This window comes from Hypomesus nipponensis, chromosome 15 (genome assembly GCF_054491055.1).
Source record: "Hypomesus nipponensis isolate SF chromosome 15, ASM5449105v1, whole genome shotgun sequence".
In the NCBI taxonomy this organism is placed as follows: domain Eukaryota; kingdom Metazoa; phylum Chordata; class Actinopteri; order Osmeriformes; family Osmeridae; genus Hypomesus; species Hypomesus nipponensis.
The window spans coordinates 9,198,679-9,218,365 of NC_140375.1; the positions used below are offsets into that span (position 1 = coordinate 9,198,679).

General features: G+C 45.7%; 1 protein-coding gene across 1 annotated transcript; it reads right to left on the reverse strand.

Moving 5' to 3' along the window:
* Window positions 1-1,196: 1,196 nt before the first annotated feature.
* On the reverse strand, window positions 1,197-19,313 carry mettl16 (methyltransferase 16, N6-methyladenosine). Its single transcript, XM_084674494.1, is given in 11 exon segments — window positions 1,197-2,084; window positions 2,263-2,436; window positions 6,085-6,174; window positions 7,422-7,491; window positions 9,850-9,955; window positions 9,958-9,991; window positions 10,226-10,341; window positions 10,468-10,608; window positions 11,946-12,133; window positions 18,544-18,676; window positions 19,165-19,313. Coding segments are annotated over 10 exon segments (1,746 nt in total). The 5' UTR covers window positions 18,672-18,676; window positions 19,165-19,313; the 3' UTR covers window positions 1,197-1,385.
* Between the last annotated feature and the right edge of the window lie 374 nt (window positions 19,314-19,687).

Below are 19,687 nucleotides of genomic sequence, written 5' to 3' on the forward strand. Positions count from 1 at the left end.
GAGTGAAAAATAGACAGCTGTCAGCAAATATTGTGCAATACTGAGAAGTTATAAAGAAAATATTAGGACAAAGCATTGCATGAAAGCCTTTACAGTTAACCAGTTTGAGTTGTGAGATATGCAGTTCTCTAAGCCTACCATCTTTTATGGCACTTAGCTATTTACAAAGCACATACATCACAGTCTAAGCTCTTTAACTCTTTGTGTAACGTTTAGGCAACATAACATTCTACATGTGTTATCTACACACAGCATATGCCATACTATGTCTATAATTGCACATACAGTATACTCCAGTAGTGCAACAGACACTCTCTGGCGTTTATATCATAATGTATTCAATGTGTGTGTTTCTCATACAGTAAGGTACTTCACTGGAAACATATAACTTTGAGTGGACAGGGATGTGGTAAAAGAGCATCAGATACTGACTTGATGTGTAAACATTTCCTACTGGTGGCCGTTCTGCAAGCCGTTTTTGCTGACACTAACGTCTGCTGTACAGCATCCTGTGGATACTGGCTCGAAAGTTCAGACACAGATCCCACTACTGCGATGAAAACTTCCTTCAGTGTTGGGATCATTTAAGGATTCTTGAACCCCATGGGACATGTTTGTCACCAGTTCCCTTGAGACAGACCTATGATGTGGCCAACTGCCAGAGACAGTATCATTTGCTGAAACTCGCATACTGTAATAGTTTTCACTTGCCACATGACCCTAGCACACAAGTCAAAGTCCTGGTGAGACCCAGGGGAAGCATGTGAGACCTCCGTTTTGCGTAATATAAGCTTGTGTGCTGACTCACCACAAGCAAAAGCTCAACAAATAGTTGGTGCCCTGGGTTAACTTTTCCTGTTTTTCACCCCTCTGTGCAGGAAGTATGTTGGCTGCAACCCCATAATGGGACACAACTAAATTGACACGAGAGGAAATTGTGGGGCATCCTGCGTATATTTAGTATTATTTGAGAAGGAAATAGCTCATTACTCATTAACCAGCATCAATCATGGAATAGTTCAGTTAATTTGCATTGGTCTCTAATTTTAGCACTACGAGAGGCCATTCACAAATGTGAGGCTCACTTCCATGAAATGAGGTGGTGCAATTCTACAAGTTCTGAAAGCATGTGACGCCCTCCAGTGGCTGATAGTAAAAACTGCCTTTTGGAAAACTCAATAATGTGTACAGACTAATGTATGTACTAAATACATTTATTACAAATAACTGATGATCAAAACAGTTAACTTTTATGCCTCATAACATAATGTGTTGCTTCGGCAAAGTTTCTGTAAAATTACAATGAAATGATATGCAAAAATTGCCCAGGAACAGAACAAAATTTGGTTCAGAAATTGTCCACTCTCTCCTACCAAAAAAGTCCACTAGGGCTTGGCCACAATTCTATAGAGAGTGTTCTTCATGTAAGTACATAGCTGGTTCATCAGATCCTTAGTTTGCCCCTCCATCCAGTGCATCTCTACAGCAACATCATTTTCCTCTGTCTTAATATTTACCAGGCTCTTGAATAGAAAGTGTTGTAGTGCGGGGCTAATGGGCCGCCCTGAGGGCACTACATCTTGTATGGCAGCTTCCCCTTCCGGTGCACTGGTAAGCTCTTCTAGTGGTGGGGTAAAGTGGACTTCTTTTTCTGGAAGCAGTGCTGACACTGTGTGTTTTGACAGTGCTGTTGATATAGGGGACTCCATGTCGACATCCTGGCAATTTTCATCTTTAGGGACACTACTGGCTTCCTTTATCTGAGGTTCCTTTTCACTTTTCCCCTTCGAGTCACACCCATTCGCCCCCAGATGTACAGACTGTTGTTTGTCAGTTGTAGCACCTGCAGGTTTGTCTGGATCTTCCTGGCTGTCCCTGCTGTGTGTGGAGGGCTGCTGGGTTTGTGAGTTCTGAGGTATGCTGAGTGCAGGTCTCGCTGCGGCTCCAGGGAGCGCTCGGGGGATTTCTCGGAGTTGGCGGTTCTGGTCACGACGTTTCTGGCGCCCGTGGATCCAGGTGTTCTCCACAGCGGTCAAAACCAGGCTCTGTTCATTCTTCACACATGGAACCCTCTTGTGTTGGATCTGCAGGGACGCATGAGACAAAACATGTCGTGTTTGTGTATTTGCATCCAGCAGGTCACTTTTTGGGGCAAATATTACATTTGACTGACTTCGACCTCTCAGCAGTTCAAAATCACTTCATCATCTGTGTTTGTCCCGCTTTGTATGTTCCTTAGAGCGTACATGCATATGCACTTACCCGTAGGTCAGTAAGGATCTTCTCCACCCAGGCAGTGATGGTCTCTACTGCGCTGCTGGAGGTGCAGCCTATGGAGGACGCCTGAGCCTGGAACTCCTTGAGTGTGGGATGAAGCACCAGGAAGGACAGGGGCTTACGAGCTTTATCCAACCTACGCTTCTTACTCGGGGGAGACTGACCAGGAGGAAAGACAGAAGGACATCTTCAGACTACTGTGGCCAATGTGCTAGTCTTTAACCAGTGTCCATATGTTTAGCTCAATCATACTGTCAAATAATAATCTTGCCACAAATAATCTACTTCTATATATGAAGATGACCTAATCAGCGAAATTTGAGGCTACTCCTGTTGATGTTGACATTAATACTGAGGAAGGTACAGTGACCACACCCATGACTCCCAAGCAGGACTGCTGGATCAGTCAAAAGTACACTACTTCTTTGACTCCCTCAGCTACAGTTTTGTACAGGTACTATACATTTAGTCATAGGTACTAACGGACTCTTGATTCTGACTAAAATTATTGTCTTGACAAACGAACACCATTCCAACATACTTCACATATCAAAAATAACAGACACTTTCAGCTTCTAGGCGACACACATGTAGGGTCACATGCACACCAGTACACACATTGGATACACTCCCGCTGCCACATAAGTACACAATGAAGGGACTACAGCACAGGCATATCAAGAATCATGACAAATAAAAAAACAAACATTTATGTACAAAAACCTTTCATACATTTTCAGACCAAAAGTAACACAGCCATGCTAACTCAATGCTTGACTGAGTGGACAATTAGATGGGATGTGTCAACCCGAGTGTCCATGGAAAGCCCTTTGGGTGGCCATGGTTTGAAGGTGATGGAGTGAGCAAGAGAGAGGGCGTGAACAACAGATGGATGAGAGCGAGTCATCCAGAGAGAAAATGATATATGGAGTTTAAGGATTCCTGATGATGAATCTGTCCCCTTTAGGCCTCTTACCTCCCCTTTCTCCTGTTATGGCTTCTATCCTTCCATATTTCTCTCTCCTCTCCCTCCATCCACATCCCTTCTCCAGACATGTTCAGATGAATAATTATGAGGATATCATTTTGTTTATTATCAGAAATTAAAGGGTATAAAACACAGCAAAGACATAAGAAAATGCCTATTGCAGTACTGAAACACACCACAAGAGAGAACCCCATCCATATCTTTTAACCTCCCCTGCTATGACATTGAGGCTGGCTGCCTTAATGCTGACACTGGTGTCATGCTGCTATGGCGGAGGTATTCTTCATCTCAGCATGTCCCCATACCATACCCCCCCTGAATCCTCTGCCCAAAAGTCACAAGGCAGCGACAGGCCTTTCCTTGCTCCAGAGTCAGTTGAAAAATACTTGGATTGTGGTGGGGACTGGTAGTCAAACACAGCAGACAATATGGGTAACTGACCAACAAATTAAACAATGAAGGACTCTAGTCTGTGACCTTCAGACGGACCTACGATCAGCTCTGGCTTTTCCACTGTGACAACGTCATTATATGGTGGATGTAAACCATTAATGAAGCCTGTCATGTTTAATTCATGGCCTGTTCCCACAGCGAGAGGGTGTTTATTAGAGTAGTGAATGAGAGTGTAGACAACATCTAGTCTGGGAGGCCTTGTTAGAGCTGCTTCACGTATTTCTTATTGTTTCCAAATGCTTCCCTCTCTGCTCTGTAAGCCCCCCAGCTCAAAGGAGATGGAGGGAAATCAATAAAATCCATCAAGGCAAACCTGTCTTTGTTTGAAAGCACACCCTTACATGGATACACACAGTTACAATAGCATTGAAGGAGACACATTCACAAACAAAGAGAGAACCTTATCCTGAACTCTCACTAATGCAAAAAACAAAACACAATGTATGTTACTCTTCTACACTTGTGCACACACACATACACACTCCAGTCTGATGTGTCTACCGCTTTAAGTCCACTCCTCCCCCGAGAATCATCTCTACTCCTCTTTCCCTCTCTTTCCATTATTTATCTGACTCACTGACACACACACACACACACACACACACACACACACACACACACACACACACACACACACACACACACACACACACACACACACACACACACACACACACACACACACACACACACACACACACACACACACACACACACACACACACACACACACACACACACACACACACACACACACACGGCAGGCTTTGGTGAAAGCCTTTCATGACCACACCTCACTTTTCTGGTCTGTCTTATGAGAACCCCTCTCCAGAAGCCTGCCCTCATTTTTGAGTCTGTGCTTAACCATCAGACAGACTGGCTCTCCAGGTAAAGTGCCATTATTCAATTACCCATCTCTCTGTCTCTCTCTGACAAGCACATGCGTTCATGAGTGCACACACACAGAGACACACACGTGATGGCAATTTAACCTCCGTGGCTGAAGTGTGGACCTCTCCTGACCATCCACTCCACCCCAGTCCTTCTGTTCCCCACCTTCTGGGCCCCCAAGCCTCAGACACTGGAGGTTGACCCATGACCGCTTGCTCTGAATCCACCCTGGCAAACTGGGTGCCTGACACGCCTTCTGCTATGGGCCTTCTCAAGTCACACAACGTCCACAGAGACCAACCACAACAAGGCCAAGGGCCCAATTACTCTGACCTGGTCTCTGGTAAAATCCTACATTGAGTCTCACTTCCTGGATAAGACATCAGTCAACAGCAGTGTGATGTCATTGGTATTGATCAGGTGGGTCATCTTGGTGCAGTGTACTGCTGATGAAGGGGAGGGTCAAAGGAAATGTCAAAAAGCTACTGTATGTAGTGTCACATAGATGTCTGCTCAAGAAATCCTTCAAGGGGTTAATAGGTCAAATATACCCATGTGTGGACCGCCAGCCATTCATGCATGATGCACCCACGACAGTACATGTCCATATGGACACAAACACATACTGTCGTGCAAGCACAAATGTGCAGTCAGTCATGCTTACAAACACATGCATGCAGACTTAAACGTGGGAGCTCGCTCACACACGCACACACACAGGTGAACGAGTCCTTTGCCTTGCAATGATGTAGAGCCAGGCTATGGGAAGGGAGGAGAAAAGAAGGTGGAGGAGGGTGGGGAGGGGGATGCTGCAGAAATGTAGGCCGATCTTTCTGCTCAGCTGGCTTTATGTTGAAAGGGCAAGATAGACTACAGGAACTCTGCAGAGACCAGGAAAATCAAGTAACCCTCCCTGTTCTATACAGCGGCACTCACGCCATCCTTTTATTCTTGTTTTCCAGTTTTACTAATATAATTTCAAGCTTTATTGTCCCGTCTGCCACCTCTTCCTCATTCTGCCTGTTTGTCTAACCTCTTTCTCCGTCCCAGGACTCTTGACGGCATGGCTTGAGCGCACCCTCCTGCCACGGCAACTGTTGCCTAGATACAGCGAATTAAAGGGACGCAAACATCTCCCAAGAGGGCGTGTTAAGTGCGTCTAATGGAATGGGCTGGAAAAGAGGAGGAGGGGGTGGACCTTCACATGCATTATTGAGAAAGTGTCAGAGTTTAGGAACATTATGCAGCAGGTGGATCTAGTACCACAGCCCTGGTAGACTCAGGGTGGGGGTGTTAGAAAAGTGGAAAGGAGAGAAAAGGGAGAAGAGTAAGGGAGAACCGTCAGCTGAGGAGACCAAAGGCGGGGATCCGCAATTATTTTCTTGTACTGTACTCCTCTCCACACTTTAAAAATGCCAAGTGGCACTTTGGTAATATTTCTATCTATTCCACCCAGCCAGTGTGCGCCACCTTACCGGAACAGTTACGTCATCATAGAAACTCCAGGCCAGTGCCCAGCGCATGGTTCTCCCCTGGCAGAACTCGGTCTGGGTCACCTTGGGCACCTGGGAATATGACAACAGACACAACAAAGACAGTCAGACAAAACACACCAACAACATAAAGACAAAAGAGTCTGATGTTTATGCTGGTCTGCAGTGACTGCTGAAAGGGATTCTGCAACCCGTGCTGCATTTCCCATTTGCAGGTGACAAGATGCAGTGTCCCACAGGGGAGGAAAAGCACATTCACACACGTGGTGCTGGTGCTCCAGAGAGAACAGGCGTTAACAGACATGAAGAGCTGGTCAAGAAGATCAGTCTATGACAGGATCCACTTCTCCTGTCACTCACACAGTCAAACCTTTTTTCTTTTCTTTTTTTACAGAATCCTCACGAGAAGGATTTACACCAATGAGAGAAAAGTCAGAGGTTAGGTTCACTGGATCAGAGTCAATGAGATATGGCCTTTTACAGATAGCTGACCTTGGCCCCTAAAAACACTCACCAAATGAAACAAGCGATGAGAGAGACCGGGGGAAAACAGAAGGATGGTGTGTGTGAGCTGAATTTGCATGTTAATTAGGGTCTCTTATTACACACACACACACACACACACACACACACACACAAAAGGTAACACCCCCTCCCCTGGATGTTTGCCATGGCTGCACTAACTCTGATGAGCAGAGACAGGCTTGTGACACCTCTGGAGGAGCGAGGCCTAGTCGGGTGGCAGGCAGGGGACTGCAGGCAGGGGACTCGGGGTGATTGACAGGGATGAGCCCCCTGGGAACTGCTCAAATGAAAGTCTGCTGACATTCAAGCCCATTGAGTCGCTTGTCTACTGAGAAAAGTGACTGGCATAGGGCTGGAGGCCTGTAACAGTCAGTTAGCACTCATGTGCTAGGCTAATGCTAGACTAATAAGAGTTGATGAACATTAGTGACACACTACCGTGCGTTTGTCATGCTCCACTAACGGAAATCAGCTCAATCAAGGGCAGTCTGTGACATTGCTTAGCCAACGTATTATGACAAGAGGATTGATCCATTATGGTTCATGGGATTTCCACTCTTCCCCCCACCCCTCATGATGTAAAAAGGGTCTCTGGAGGGGCAGAAAAGAGATGGGGGGAGGTGCTGGGTTTCGGAAACTCCATTATCTTTCCTTGCCCACAGGGCATGGGGCATGCAGACATGTCTGAGCTTGGATCCCTACATTTGTACGTATTGTACAGTATATTGATTTAAGGCGTTAACAAATATTATACAAATGTGTGTGTTTCGTTGAAGGCTTTAGTGTGCACTCACGCCTTGTTTTCTCAGCTCCTCCTTCAAAGGTGTCAAGCTGCACTTTTTCCCCAGCATGCAGCTGTACCACCTGCAACAAAAATAATCTATTAGACAAGGAGAGAGAGGCCAGAGGCCTGGGTGCAGACCTCCTGGCAGAGATCAAACACACCGTGGAAGGTACAGAGTCCCAAAACCAGGGGTCTTCGTCTAGCAGGATCCACGACTGTAGGAGAAGGGGGCTGATTTTATAGTTCTGAAAGAAAACAGTTTGAGCTTTTAATTAGAACATGAGAGGGAAAGAATAACTGTGCGTGTATGGGTCTCTGTGGTGAAGGAGATTCTTTGAAGTTGCCCAGTGCAGACCAGATCAATATCTTTCCTCTGCAATGAAGAGGCAATCCTTCCTTAATCAATAAATAACCCATAGAGCCTCAGACAGGGAAGTCTGAGACAAACACAGCAGAGAGACCATTTGGGAGTAAAATTGACCAATTTAGTTTAATCTTTGTCTGGCTGTGTTACCTTCTTGTCAAGTACTTCACTGTCAGTTCAGTTGTAAAATATCCATTATTTTTTTAATATACTTTTGCAACGAGGATGCGTGCATGAGACAAGCCCAGTGATGTAAATCCCCAATTTAGATACAAAAAATGTCTTGATATGTTTTCCTGGCATTAACAACCCACAATGCCAATTAAAATAATTTGGTGGGTAAGAACCTGACAAATATAGCAGTTTCTGCAACCTAAACAACACAAAGTGTGACTTTATGCAAATTAACTTCTATTTCACTGTCAGAAATGTGCTTGAGTCCTTAAATGCAGGAGGCACTGAGAGACAAAGGTAGAAGGGGTTGAGTGGGTGTGCATGAGAGCAAGAGAGAAGCACACCTGGAGAAACGCCTCCAAGGTTAGGGGTGGGAGAGGGAAGGGCTTGCCTCGTGTGGGACCGTAAAATATTAAACAGCTCTAATATCCACAGATGTTCTCCACTTTGTCAAGCATAGGGGGAGGGGGGCTGAAAACACCATGTTAACACACATGGCAGATTTACATCTTTCTTCCTAAAAAGGTCTTTCGCAAATGTCCCCTAAGGTCAGATGCACCCCAGCTCCTGCTGAATTCATGCATTTCTTTTCAATAAAATCCAAATACCCCCCAAAAGCACAAAAAACGATAATTACAACCTTATTTCTAGAGATAAGAATTATCATATCAATGATGGGGGAATTCTTAATAGGGTATACTGAATAGGGGGAATCATATCTTTTTCCTGGCTGCAATTTTGTGTGTGTGTGTGTGTATTGATCAGTAACAAGGCAGCCCACCCCAGTCTGGCAGTTAATTACAGCTCAGTGTTGTTGGAGAGGATGAGAGTGTGGGGGGGGGGGTCCTCTGTGGGCCAATCAGATGTGCAGGCTGTGTTTCCACGGACACCTGGCGGCTCTGGTCTCTCAGCATGCAGTGGAGAGACAGCCTGCTGCTGCTTCCTTGGCCCAAACACCACAAAGGAGAAATACGAGGAGAGGAAGAGCCAAGCATGCCTTCCCCAGGGCCAGCCGCTCATCATCCACACAGGTACAGCATCCACTCAACACAAGAGCACTAAGGTGTGAACACACAGACAAAAGTAGATCCCTCAGAGGGATATGTTTGTCTTTCCACAGAAGCATGCACACACCAGTGCACACACACCAGTGCGCACACACACACACACACACACACACACACACTCACTCTCCTGTGTATCATCGCTTCATGTATAAAAAGCAAATGCAGAGACAGAGACATGCTTTCAAGTACAGCACTTTGTCTCTTCAGCTACATAACATTCAAACAGACACACACACAGACCCAGTGGTGGGGCCCAGGTGTGAAGTGTGTAATTAGCTCTAATAGTGCCTCTCTCCTTCCCCATATCTGATTCCTGCACCAGTGACATGATTTGTGGTGGGGGTGTGCTGAAGAGATCTGTGCCCCCCCGACCACACAGCTGCTCCCTGCGGGCGTCCAGATAATGCCTGGGGTGCCTGTTTACTCCCTATGCCAATTCATTAAACAAACTCTAGGCAACAGCTCCATCCTTGAACCTCCATCTGCCCTTGTGTCGCCCCTTCTCCAGCTCCCCTAACTGGTTCTCTCATCCCCTCGTTAGTGCACACGCCCAGCATTTGACATTTGCTCCTTACACATGCCAACATTTTAAACAATATTTTCAACAAGATATATCCAACCGTCAGTCTGATAATATCCGTTTGACTGATGGGGTAGTCGAGCGAGCGAGCGAGAGAGAGAGAGAGAGAGAGAGAGAGAGAGAGAGAGAGAGAGAGAGAGAGAGAGAGAGAGAGAGAGAGAGAGAGAGAGAGAGAGAGAGAGAGAGAGAGAGAGAGAGAGAGAGAGAGAAAGAGAGCAAGCGAGCAAGCAAAATACCATTTTGGGCCTCTCACCGCAGGCGTGTCTTGAGCTGCAGACTGTCATGGATGATCCTCTTCACAAACTCTAGCTCCCCGCCCTCTGCCATGATCTCTGTCACCCCGCCAGTGTTTATGGAGCTGGGGGAGGCCGCCGGGAGTTCCTCGAGTTCTCCCCCTGGAGAGCGGGGGAGGGAGGAGGAGGTGGTGGGCGGGAAAATGAGCAGACAGACTACTTATTACCATTCCTAAAACATCCATCTGATTTTGTTGTGTCTGGCTTGCTCGCATTTAACATAAAATATATAAAAATAAGAGCAATGTACCTTTTCGATTCTAGACATTTTCAGGTGTAAATGTGTGCCAGAGAGTACCAGCCAGTCAGTCTATAATGAGCTGGAGAGAGCTTTACCTTGGCTTCTAGCTGGTTGGCGAAGAAGGGAGGGTTGCACATACAGAAGTCGTACACAATGGCGGTTTCCTCCTTCAGGGCATCCATTAGCAAAGTCTTCTGGGGAACCTTGACAACTGGCACAGCAGACAGGAGACGGGTCAGTGTCTGACAAGACTGAGTAGAAGTACTACAGGTAAGAAGTTGTAAGAAGCGAACGCTTCAGGGAACCCATCTGGGTTAGGGTCGCTGAGGGGCCACACCTTTGATGAGGTCAGACAGGTTGTTCTGCTCTACGTTCTTGGTGGCAAAGTCAAAGCAGATGTCGTCCACCTCTGTCGCCAGGAAGAACCAGCCATTCATAGAGGCTCCCAGTAGGGGGTAGATACAGGAAGCACCAGTGCCTGGGGAAATAAGAAAGCATGACATTCCCTTAATAGAGAGAGTGAAAGAGAGAGACAGAGAGACACACGGAAGTTTGATAGTGAGACACCCTAATGGGCATCTTTATGGAACAATATTGAAGGGTGACTAAAGTATATGGGTCTGTGTGTGTGTGTGTGTGTGTGTGCGTAAGCAAATATTTAATGCACTCTGACTGTGCTCTCTTATTACCAATGATGGATTAATAAGAAACAATTCCAGCTGCCATTATCAAATGATCCAACCCTCCCAGAGACCAGGGCTCTCAGTAGACAGCCTCTGTGCGTCCCTGGGGGGGTGAGATGGCATCCGTCGGGTCAAGAAGACCCCCAAAGGACATCCATTAGTTAAGTGACAGCTCCAATATGCTTACATAATGGCCCAGGGTCACCAATCAGTGACCTGTGCCTCTGAGGAAATGCACCAAAGAGACACAAAGGCATGCAAAAAAGTAGTGCTCTCCTCTGATGGATAGACCAGAAAACCAGTTGTGGCATGTAGGTGGGGGATTTAGTGAGCTCGAGATCCTGAGGAAATGGGTGAGCACACGTTTGGGGACCTGCAGGTGCCAAAAGCAAGCCACTCTGAGCCAGTGTAGGCTCACTGGCAGCCAGCCACTCTGAGCCAGTGTAGACTCACTGGCAGCCAGCCACTCTGAGCCAGTGTAGGCTCACTGGCAGCCAGCCACTCTGAGCCAGTGTAGGCTCACTGGCAGCCAGCCACTCTGAGCCAGTGTAGGCTCACTGGCAGCCAGCCACTCTGAGCCAGTGTAGGCTCACTGGCAGCCAGCCACTCTGAGCCAGTGTAGGCTCACTGGCAGCCAGCCACTCTGAGCCAGTGTAGGCTCACTGGCAGCCAGCCACTCTGAGCCAGTGTAGGCTCACTGGCAGCCAGCCACTCTGAGCCAGTGTAGGTTCACTGGCAGCCAGCCGCTCTGAGCCAGTGTAGGCTCACTGGCAGCCAGCCGCTCTGAGCCAGTGTAGGCTCACTGGCAACCAGCCGCTCTGAGCCAGTGTAGGCTCACTGGCAGCCAGCCGCTCTGAGGCTGCAGGCTAAACCTCCCTGGCAGGCAATCGGGGGAAATAAGATTAACTCAGGATTACGTTGGGAGGAATCCCCTTTGAGCAAACAAACATGATCAGGCATTAGTTGCCTCTTACACTCATCATTGACGTTTGAACTTGTGTTTTTTGTTGTGGTACATTGATCAAAAAGGATGGTTGTAATTAAAGCGCTACAGATGCTCTATCTATAATGTAGATGAGAAATCACAAGGTCTGTGAACGAGGACAGGGAAGGAGGCAGCTTCATAGTTTACCTATGTCGATGCCCTTGCGGGGTTCACCCTGGCCCCCAATCAGGTCCTCCACCCAGTGGATGTAGTTGAGGCGCAGGGGCACAGTGGGAATGAGACGCTCTAGTGGGATCTCAATGGTCAGACCAAAGTCCTCTTTCAGCAGGGTACAGGTCAGTGCCCGCACTGCTTCTGGCTCCTTGAAGTTCAGCCTGCAGACAAGGAACAACAGACAAGGTTGAAGGCGACTTGCATCTTATCCAACAAAATTGGTTTTCAAATAAAGTACAATGCTACATATTGAGGAACTGTAGAATGGCCTTGCAGACAAGTACCACCATACACATGGAACTCAAATCATTTCTACCAGAAAAGGAGGACTCCAACAGCATTGTCCTGTTTGTCTTCCACAAATGCAGTAGTTACTCTCAGATTCAAAATAAGCAGGCCATCGTTTTACACTTTCATGCTAATGACACAGAAGTCCACATATTCTTTAGAACAATAGCCCCGCCCCCTCATTCGTGGTAAAAGCCCCATATCCCCACCCCCACCCACTCTTTACATCTTGCATCATTTCAACTGTCTGGAACATACGTTTGGATTGGAGAGACAAAGAGTGTAGGCGAGATAGGTATAATTAAACCGTCTCCACACACATTCACACCTCCCCAGATGTAATTAGACACTTCCTGGTGATGGGCGCGTCTGGCACCTCCAATGCAGGGTTTGGTGCATGCCCGATCTGTTATGACAAAGACTTGTAGATAAAGAGCGTGACTCTGTAAATGTACATTTTATTTATTAATGTAATAGTTTTGATCCAAATCGTCAAATTGTGCATTTAGAAACTACAGCCAAAGATCAATGATCAGAAAAGCATAGTACTGACAGTATTTTTCTGGTGAGAGTTAAGGAACGGTCTGTATACTAGCCATGCTGCAAAGCAACCAAATCTCAGCTACAGTTTTCTTTTGACAGGTCAGGTTCACTAGGAAAAGATTGCCTTTAGAATGGCTTATTGAGACAATCACCATCGCTGCCCAAAAGCTCTGGTCCAAAAGTAACAATTCTACTGAGATGATGATATTCCTTTGGCCAGGTGTGAATAGAATAATATGTGTTTTTACTTGTGCAGCCTATTGCATCAACCTACCAAAGGTATCTACAATGGATGACTAAATCAGGTTCATTTTCCAGCTAGATCTACTACTGAGTCTGACACTGGAGTGGGACCTTCAGTGTAGCTGCGACCAGCTTGCTGGTTTCAAAGAAAGAACAAACTAAAGTGGATGTAGCCTGAACTGAAACTGCTTGGTAACAAGCTAACGAGGGGCAAAGAGGCACATGCTGATTAGTGTCAACATAGGAGGGCAGTCGATGACTTGACCTACATGGCAGAGTGACTCCTTCATGTTCCTCTCGCCTATCTGAAACCTTTCTTGTATTAACGCTCTTCACCTCATAGTCTCCATTAGTCTGATGATCAATATGCAGAGTGAGGCCTTAGCCCAGGCCTCTATTTTTAGCCTGATGAGTGAGAGTGTGTCTGTGTGTGTGCATGCGTGTGTGTGTCTTTGTGTGCGTAACGCAGAGCGCTTATTCCCTTCCCATAAGCAGAGCTGCGTCAGGTCTCCATGGCAACTACACCTACTGAACAGACGAGCAGAGCACGCAAATCCAGCCACGCTGGAGCAATGGCCGATCCTGCAGACGCAGAATGCGTGAGCGTGCCCGAAGCGGCACGTTGGGTGGCGTGTGTGCGTCGCAGTTAGGGCGTCACACAGTGGCCAACAGTGGGGGATTAAACAACACACCAGTAGTGCGAATCAAGACATAACCAAGACAATTACAGATGTATTGAGGTCACTAATGACGTCGGCTAATATCCAGATCCTCTGTAAAAATAAGAGGGAGGTGATGGTTGGAGGTATGGGGGACAAGGAAGAGGTACCAGGCAGTGCGATGGTGGAGACATGCTGACAGTTAATCTCCCTACAGCAGAGCCAAGTTGGAAGGAGGAGGTGGGCTGTGAGTAGGACTATCACCTAATACACAGGGAGCCCCGTCTCTCTACAGACCCCAAACTAGGCAGAGGGGCACACTCAGCAATTTCTCTATGCTGCAGGAAAGAGAGCGAGCGTAAAAAAAAATACATTAAAAAATGCAAGAATGGGGGGAGGGTGCCTATCAGCACGGGGAAGGAAAGCGCCAGAGAGGTGACATGGTTCTGAAGACTCTGTGAGAGATGAAGAGGTGTGGGGTTTACTGCAGCGGTCAATTTGCTGAGCACCGGAGGAGCACTACTACCAGCTCAGTCACAGTTAGATGAACGCCACCGCCCACACACGAGGAGGCTGCAGGCATGAGGGGTCTGCAGGCATGAGGGGTCTGCAGAACCGAGGGGTCTGCCTGCTGAAAGAGATGGGAGACGACAGCAGAACACACATTCTGTTCCCCACTCGCACCCACCTTACCACACATTCTGTTCCCCACTCGCACCCACCTTAGCAAAGTCGCTCATCAGCAGACACGCTACACAGCAGGTCTGGAGAGGTGACCTTCAGGGCAAACTCATTTTATTCTGAATGCGTAGGAATAAAAATTGTGCTGATTGGCTCCAACTCTTCTCCCACGTTGGGTCCTTCCACACACTGAACAAAGTAAGTCCTGATTGTTCAGTGTAACCACAAGAGCTCTCCTTTAAACAAAGCAGGTACTTCTACCTGGCGAGGAGATTACACAGGCAGTCGTCTAGTTCCACTGCATAGTTCTAGGTTAAGTGGCAGGGATAAAAGCTTGGGCAACTGTAAGCATTGCAACTCAGCAACTGACTTGCTAACCTATAAAAACAGATGGAAATCCAATATGCCTGACAGGAAAGAGGCTTGACTGCCCGGCCTGGTCTTCCAGCCTGAAGCTTAGAGCTGTTCCACCTGCTATCCACACACTTGATTTACATTTGAAAGTCAACGCTAGAAAATTGTGGACAATAGGTGGCCTTCACACGACTCAAGATGTGTCCTCTTCTCACACCCATCATCTAATATCTATGTGTTAATAATACATCACACCGGTATTCCACAGTGGGAAATGAACAACCTATTAATTAAAGGGAGGAACCCTCCCTGGACTGCACCAAAAAATGACAACCAAATGAAATGTCCTCCAGAACGTTGAATTGTTAATGCCCCCCACCACTGTGGCACAGATCGCCAGACAGCCATGATGGAGCGAAGGAGCCATCCTATCATGCTTCCTAATTCCATGTCTTTCTCTCTCTGTGTGACATCTGAGCCCCACAAGTATACTTCCTTAAAGTATGGTTCCAACTCCATTCCTTTTAATAATCCAGTTTATATCTATACTGTCAATTCAAGAATTCCCTCTCCATTACGTTCTCACTCAGCACCCTCAAAAACTCCATCCGTCTCATCCACAGACAGCAAATGAGTATGATTTATCTCCCGAGGATTGAGTCTCTCCCCAAGACTTTGATCCACCAAATGTCTGCTTAAATTCCACATTTGCCAGATTAATTTACCAGAAATATAAAACTGTTAATCTACATCTGCTTCCTGTTAGGCATAGAGGTCTGTCTCACTGGGGGGGGAAGTGAGCACCAAGTCTTCACAGACGACAGTAAACCAGAGCTGGTAGACACCACATTTCTAAGTGGGAGGCTAATCTTGTAGTTCTATTGACATTTTAAGATGAATACTGTCCACAGTTTGAAAGCTGCAAATGGAGTCTTGGGATTCAAACAGACTACTGAACTTCAGGCATTAAATATGAATGGTTGGTTTGTAATTGGAGCATATCATTATTATAAAATGGTGGTGAAAAAAAAGTATGTATGCTTTCTTCACATATCCAGATGTAATGTTACCGTTTCAGATCCAGGTATCAAAGTTTCATCTTGTCACACTTGTCAGACGGAACGTCCGCATTGGTAAACCTGCCTTAGCAGCTCAACAACTGAGGCCTGTTCATCACTTCCCCGTCTGTTTTGGTCGTCGGTGAGTCTCAGGGCCCTTTTGTAATTGAGGCTCTGTAATGGACACCTGCTACAGATTGACAACAAGTGTTCATGCACCTAGTTCCGTCTCATCACTCAAGCGTTCGCTAGACACCCAATTCTGACATGAACACATCCACAAGTAGAAAACCAACCATGAGGTGTCAACACAATCTCACTCAGTAGGGGTTCATTACATTTTCACATACACATACCTCAGCTGATAAATAGCATAAATATGCTGAATTCATAGGCCTTGATGTTTGTTTGCCAATATTAGTTTCAGACTGACAGGTACACACACAGAAAATACAGCAGCTATTTTCAATTAGCTGAAGGAAGGCTCCTAATTGGTCAGAAGAGCTGATCTGTATCAGCACTGTCTTGAGCCCATCATTAGCAGGAATCAAAGGGAGAGTCCAGCTACAGGACACGTTTCATCCTGCACCTTCAAACAGAGTCCAAACAGCCAGAAGGACAAAGGAAGAGAGTGAAGAGAAAGAAAGCGAGCGTGCATGCAAGAGAGTGAAGAGAAAGAGAGAGAGAAAGAGAGAAAGAGAGAGAGAGAGACAGAGAGAGAGAGAGAAAGAGAGAAAGAGAGAAAGAGAGAAAGAGAGAGAGAGAGAGAGAGAGTGCGAGAGAGAGAGGGAAACGGACAACAAATTAAAAAAGGCACAGAAGGGAAAATGATGGGGTGGGGGTGAAATATGCAATGAGTGAGAGAGAGCTGCCTCAACGCATCTTGTCAGCTCTCCTACCTCAGCACCAGGTGTAGTGATGACTGTGCAATCCCCCTCCCCCCCCGGCCTCCCTCTTGTCCTCCTGCCTGGGCTCCCTCATCACTCTACCAGATTATTACACATGTTTGACTTCAACCAGCAAGACTAAATAGAAATAAAAGGAAGTCAAATATTAGAGTGTTCCTGAACGTATTATTTAACGTCAGTCAAAATCATTCACAAAAGCATTAAGTAAAAATGCTCATACTTCATATTGTGTATCGATCAACATCTCCAAAACAGCAAAAATAATAGCTAAAGCTAACAATGTATATGACTGGAGTTACAATCACATGATCTCGCTTTTCAGTTCACTGTGAAATAAACCGATTGCAACCCTTTCTTGTGGAGAGATATATTGACAGCAGAGATGTGATCTAAAAAGACATAGCTCCCTCTCGGTCTACCCTCCCCTTGCCCCCTACTTCTCACTGCATATTTCATACCTCTGTGTGTCCCAATTACCAACAGAGCCTGTCCAGTGGCTAAGGGAAAACCACCCCCACACCCCCCAAGATGACATTGTGCTGCTCCCTTAGATTCTCACTCTACCCATCACATACAGGTCGGAGGTGGATCTGCCAGAGAGCGAGAAGTAGAGATAGACAGAGAGAAGGAGGGAACTGAGAAAATATAGAAAGAAGGAGATATAAGGGCAAAGGAAGAGAGAGAGTGTGACAGCATGGACGAGACTTCTTGCCTCTGTTGTTTATTATATGCATAATGAGCAGTCCCCAGACTTATGACAAGATACTAGAGTAAGATGTTTTATGGGAGTGTATTTTTGCCTGAGAGGGTTTGTTTGTTTTGGATTGCCGTGCATGCTTGCGGGTATTAGTATTTGATGTGCACCCAGTCTACATTCTATTGTTGTGATTTGGAAAAGGGGTTGCTTTGATATAGGTTGTACAATAAAGCCTTTGTGTCTTGTTGACGTATACACACGCTCACAAGGAAGAAAACAAGAACACAATGTGATGGAGAGATACACCCTCCGACAGAATATTAATCATGCTGCATGGAAAACACACTCCTCATGGCTCATCTCAAATGAATCGATAGCTCCATTCCAAGTCATATGTCATGGTATAGTTCAGCATGTGGCTTCTCAAAGAACACTTTGAAGACGTATGGAAAGAACTCATTTGACCTTGATGACAAATGGCACATAAATGACAGGGTAAAGCCTGAAGCTACAGGCTTGAAGACCATCACCGAAGGGTTCTCAGCATGAAAGTATAGAGGACAACAGCAAACAAATGCATTACAACTGATGCACTGACAGCTTTATCACTCCCACCACATGCACCAAAGTATATGAGCTCAAATGTCCAACTGCAGCTATGTGGAGCTTAATTTGAGAAATGTTAATAAATTGGGCATAGTCCAAAGATTTACAAGACATAAAGTGAACTATCCACAAGCATACTGAATTACACAACTCTACAATCAACCATTGATATATACATACATACTGGTAGAGGTGTTGAGGCATAGATCCCCCAGATACTGAATAGATCGCCCTCTTCCCAGATAGAAATTGAGACAGACCACACAGGCTCAAAGAAGGTAATCAAACAGAATATTTGATGCCTCTTGGAGACCCTCCTGCTGTGTGCTCAGATGACAAGTGACAAAGTAAAAGAGTGTGCACAACAAACAAAGTGACACTCAACTACATAAAAAGAAAAACTAATAATGTAAGTAATATGATAAGTACATCTGGACAGTAGGCTGAACATGTTGTGGCTAGGCAGCTATATGATAAAACATTATGCCTGAATTATATTGTTCATTTACAAAACACAAATCTGTCTGTACTCACATAGCTCGGCCAGCGAGACTGGTGTGCACATATTTCTGAAAGTCTGGATACTTGGAGGCCAGGTATGCAAAATCCGGGGGTTTATCTTTGTAGCGGTTTCGTGGGTGCATGGACTTATTTAGTGCCATCTCTGCTGCACAGTCAGGAAACAGGTCAGTGTGTAAGAATCCGAAGGTTAAAGGTTTATTGCCAAGTACGTTTTTACATGCAAGTAATTTGTTTTGGTCTGATGGTGCATAACAATAAACAGATACTGACATAAAGGATGTGAGTAGTTGTGTTAGATGTCCAGTTGCACATTATTCACAATTTAAATTGTATGACTACCCTAAAAAGAATAACTTTCAGGGTTGTAACTCGTGCCCTTCGAGCATGTGTGTGCGCTGTGCATGTGTCTAAAGCTACATAGTTGGCAAGCTAACGTTGTGCAATTACAAATGCCCGGACAGAGGTAGAATTGTGCGATTAAAAAAAACCTTACAGATGACGGGTAACATTTATCTAGACATGAATGCAATCAGAACAAGCATAACTTAACAGTTCAGCATAGCTTACTGTACATGCTGCTACGAATGTTTAATGTTTTGTCTGAGGCACTGTTGAATAATCATGTTTGCATACCTTTATGGCAGTTGTAAGAGTTGTAGTCACACTAAGTCTGGTAGTACTTGCGAGATATTACACTTCAATGACCACAATCGAGTTCGTCTTCTGTTTATCGCACGTTGTTTCGACGTTGCAAAAGCTTCCGGATTGATCACTACTCTGCGCCAAACTAGTGACGTCAACATGGAGCGCAGTGTCCTGTAACCTTTTAAAAACAATGCATCGTGGAAATTCTGCAACTTCCTTAAAAAATAAGTAGGCAACACAGTAATGGGCAATTTTTCAATGCTTTGGAATTGTCGGACTGTGTCGAATAATCTGAAATAGCATTACATGCTGTCCAAATTAAATTTCCACTATCTCAAAGCCTAACTCAAGGGTGTGATTATTTATTTATAACTAGGCCTATTACATTAATAGTTCACACATCTTTGGGGCCAAATATAATTAGGAACATTTAAATGAGTAATGTAAATTGCCCAAGGCCAAATGCCTTTATCATATCTGTACAGAGATATAATAATCTATCCACAAAAAC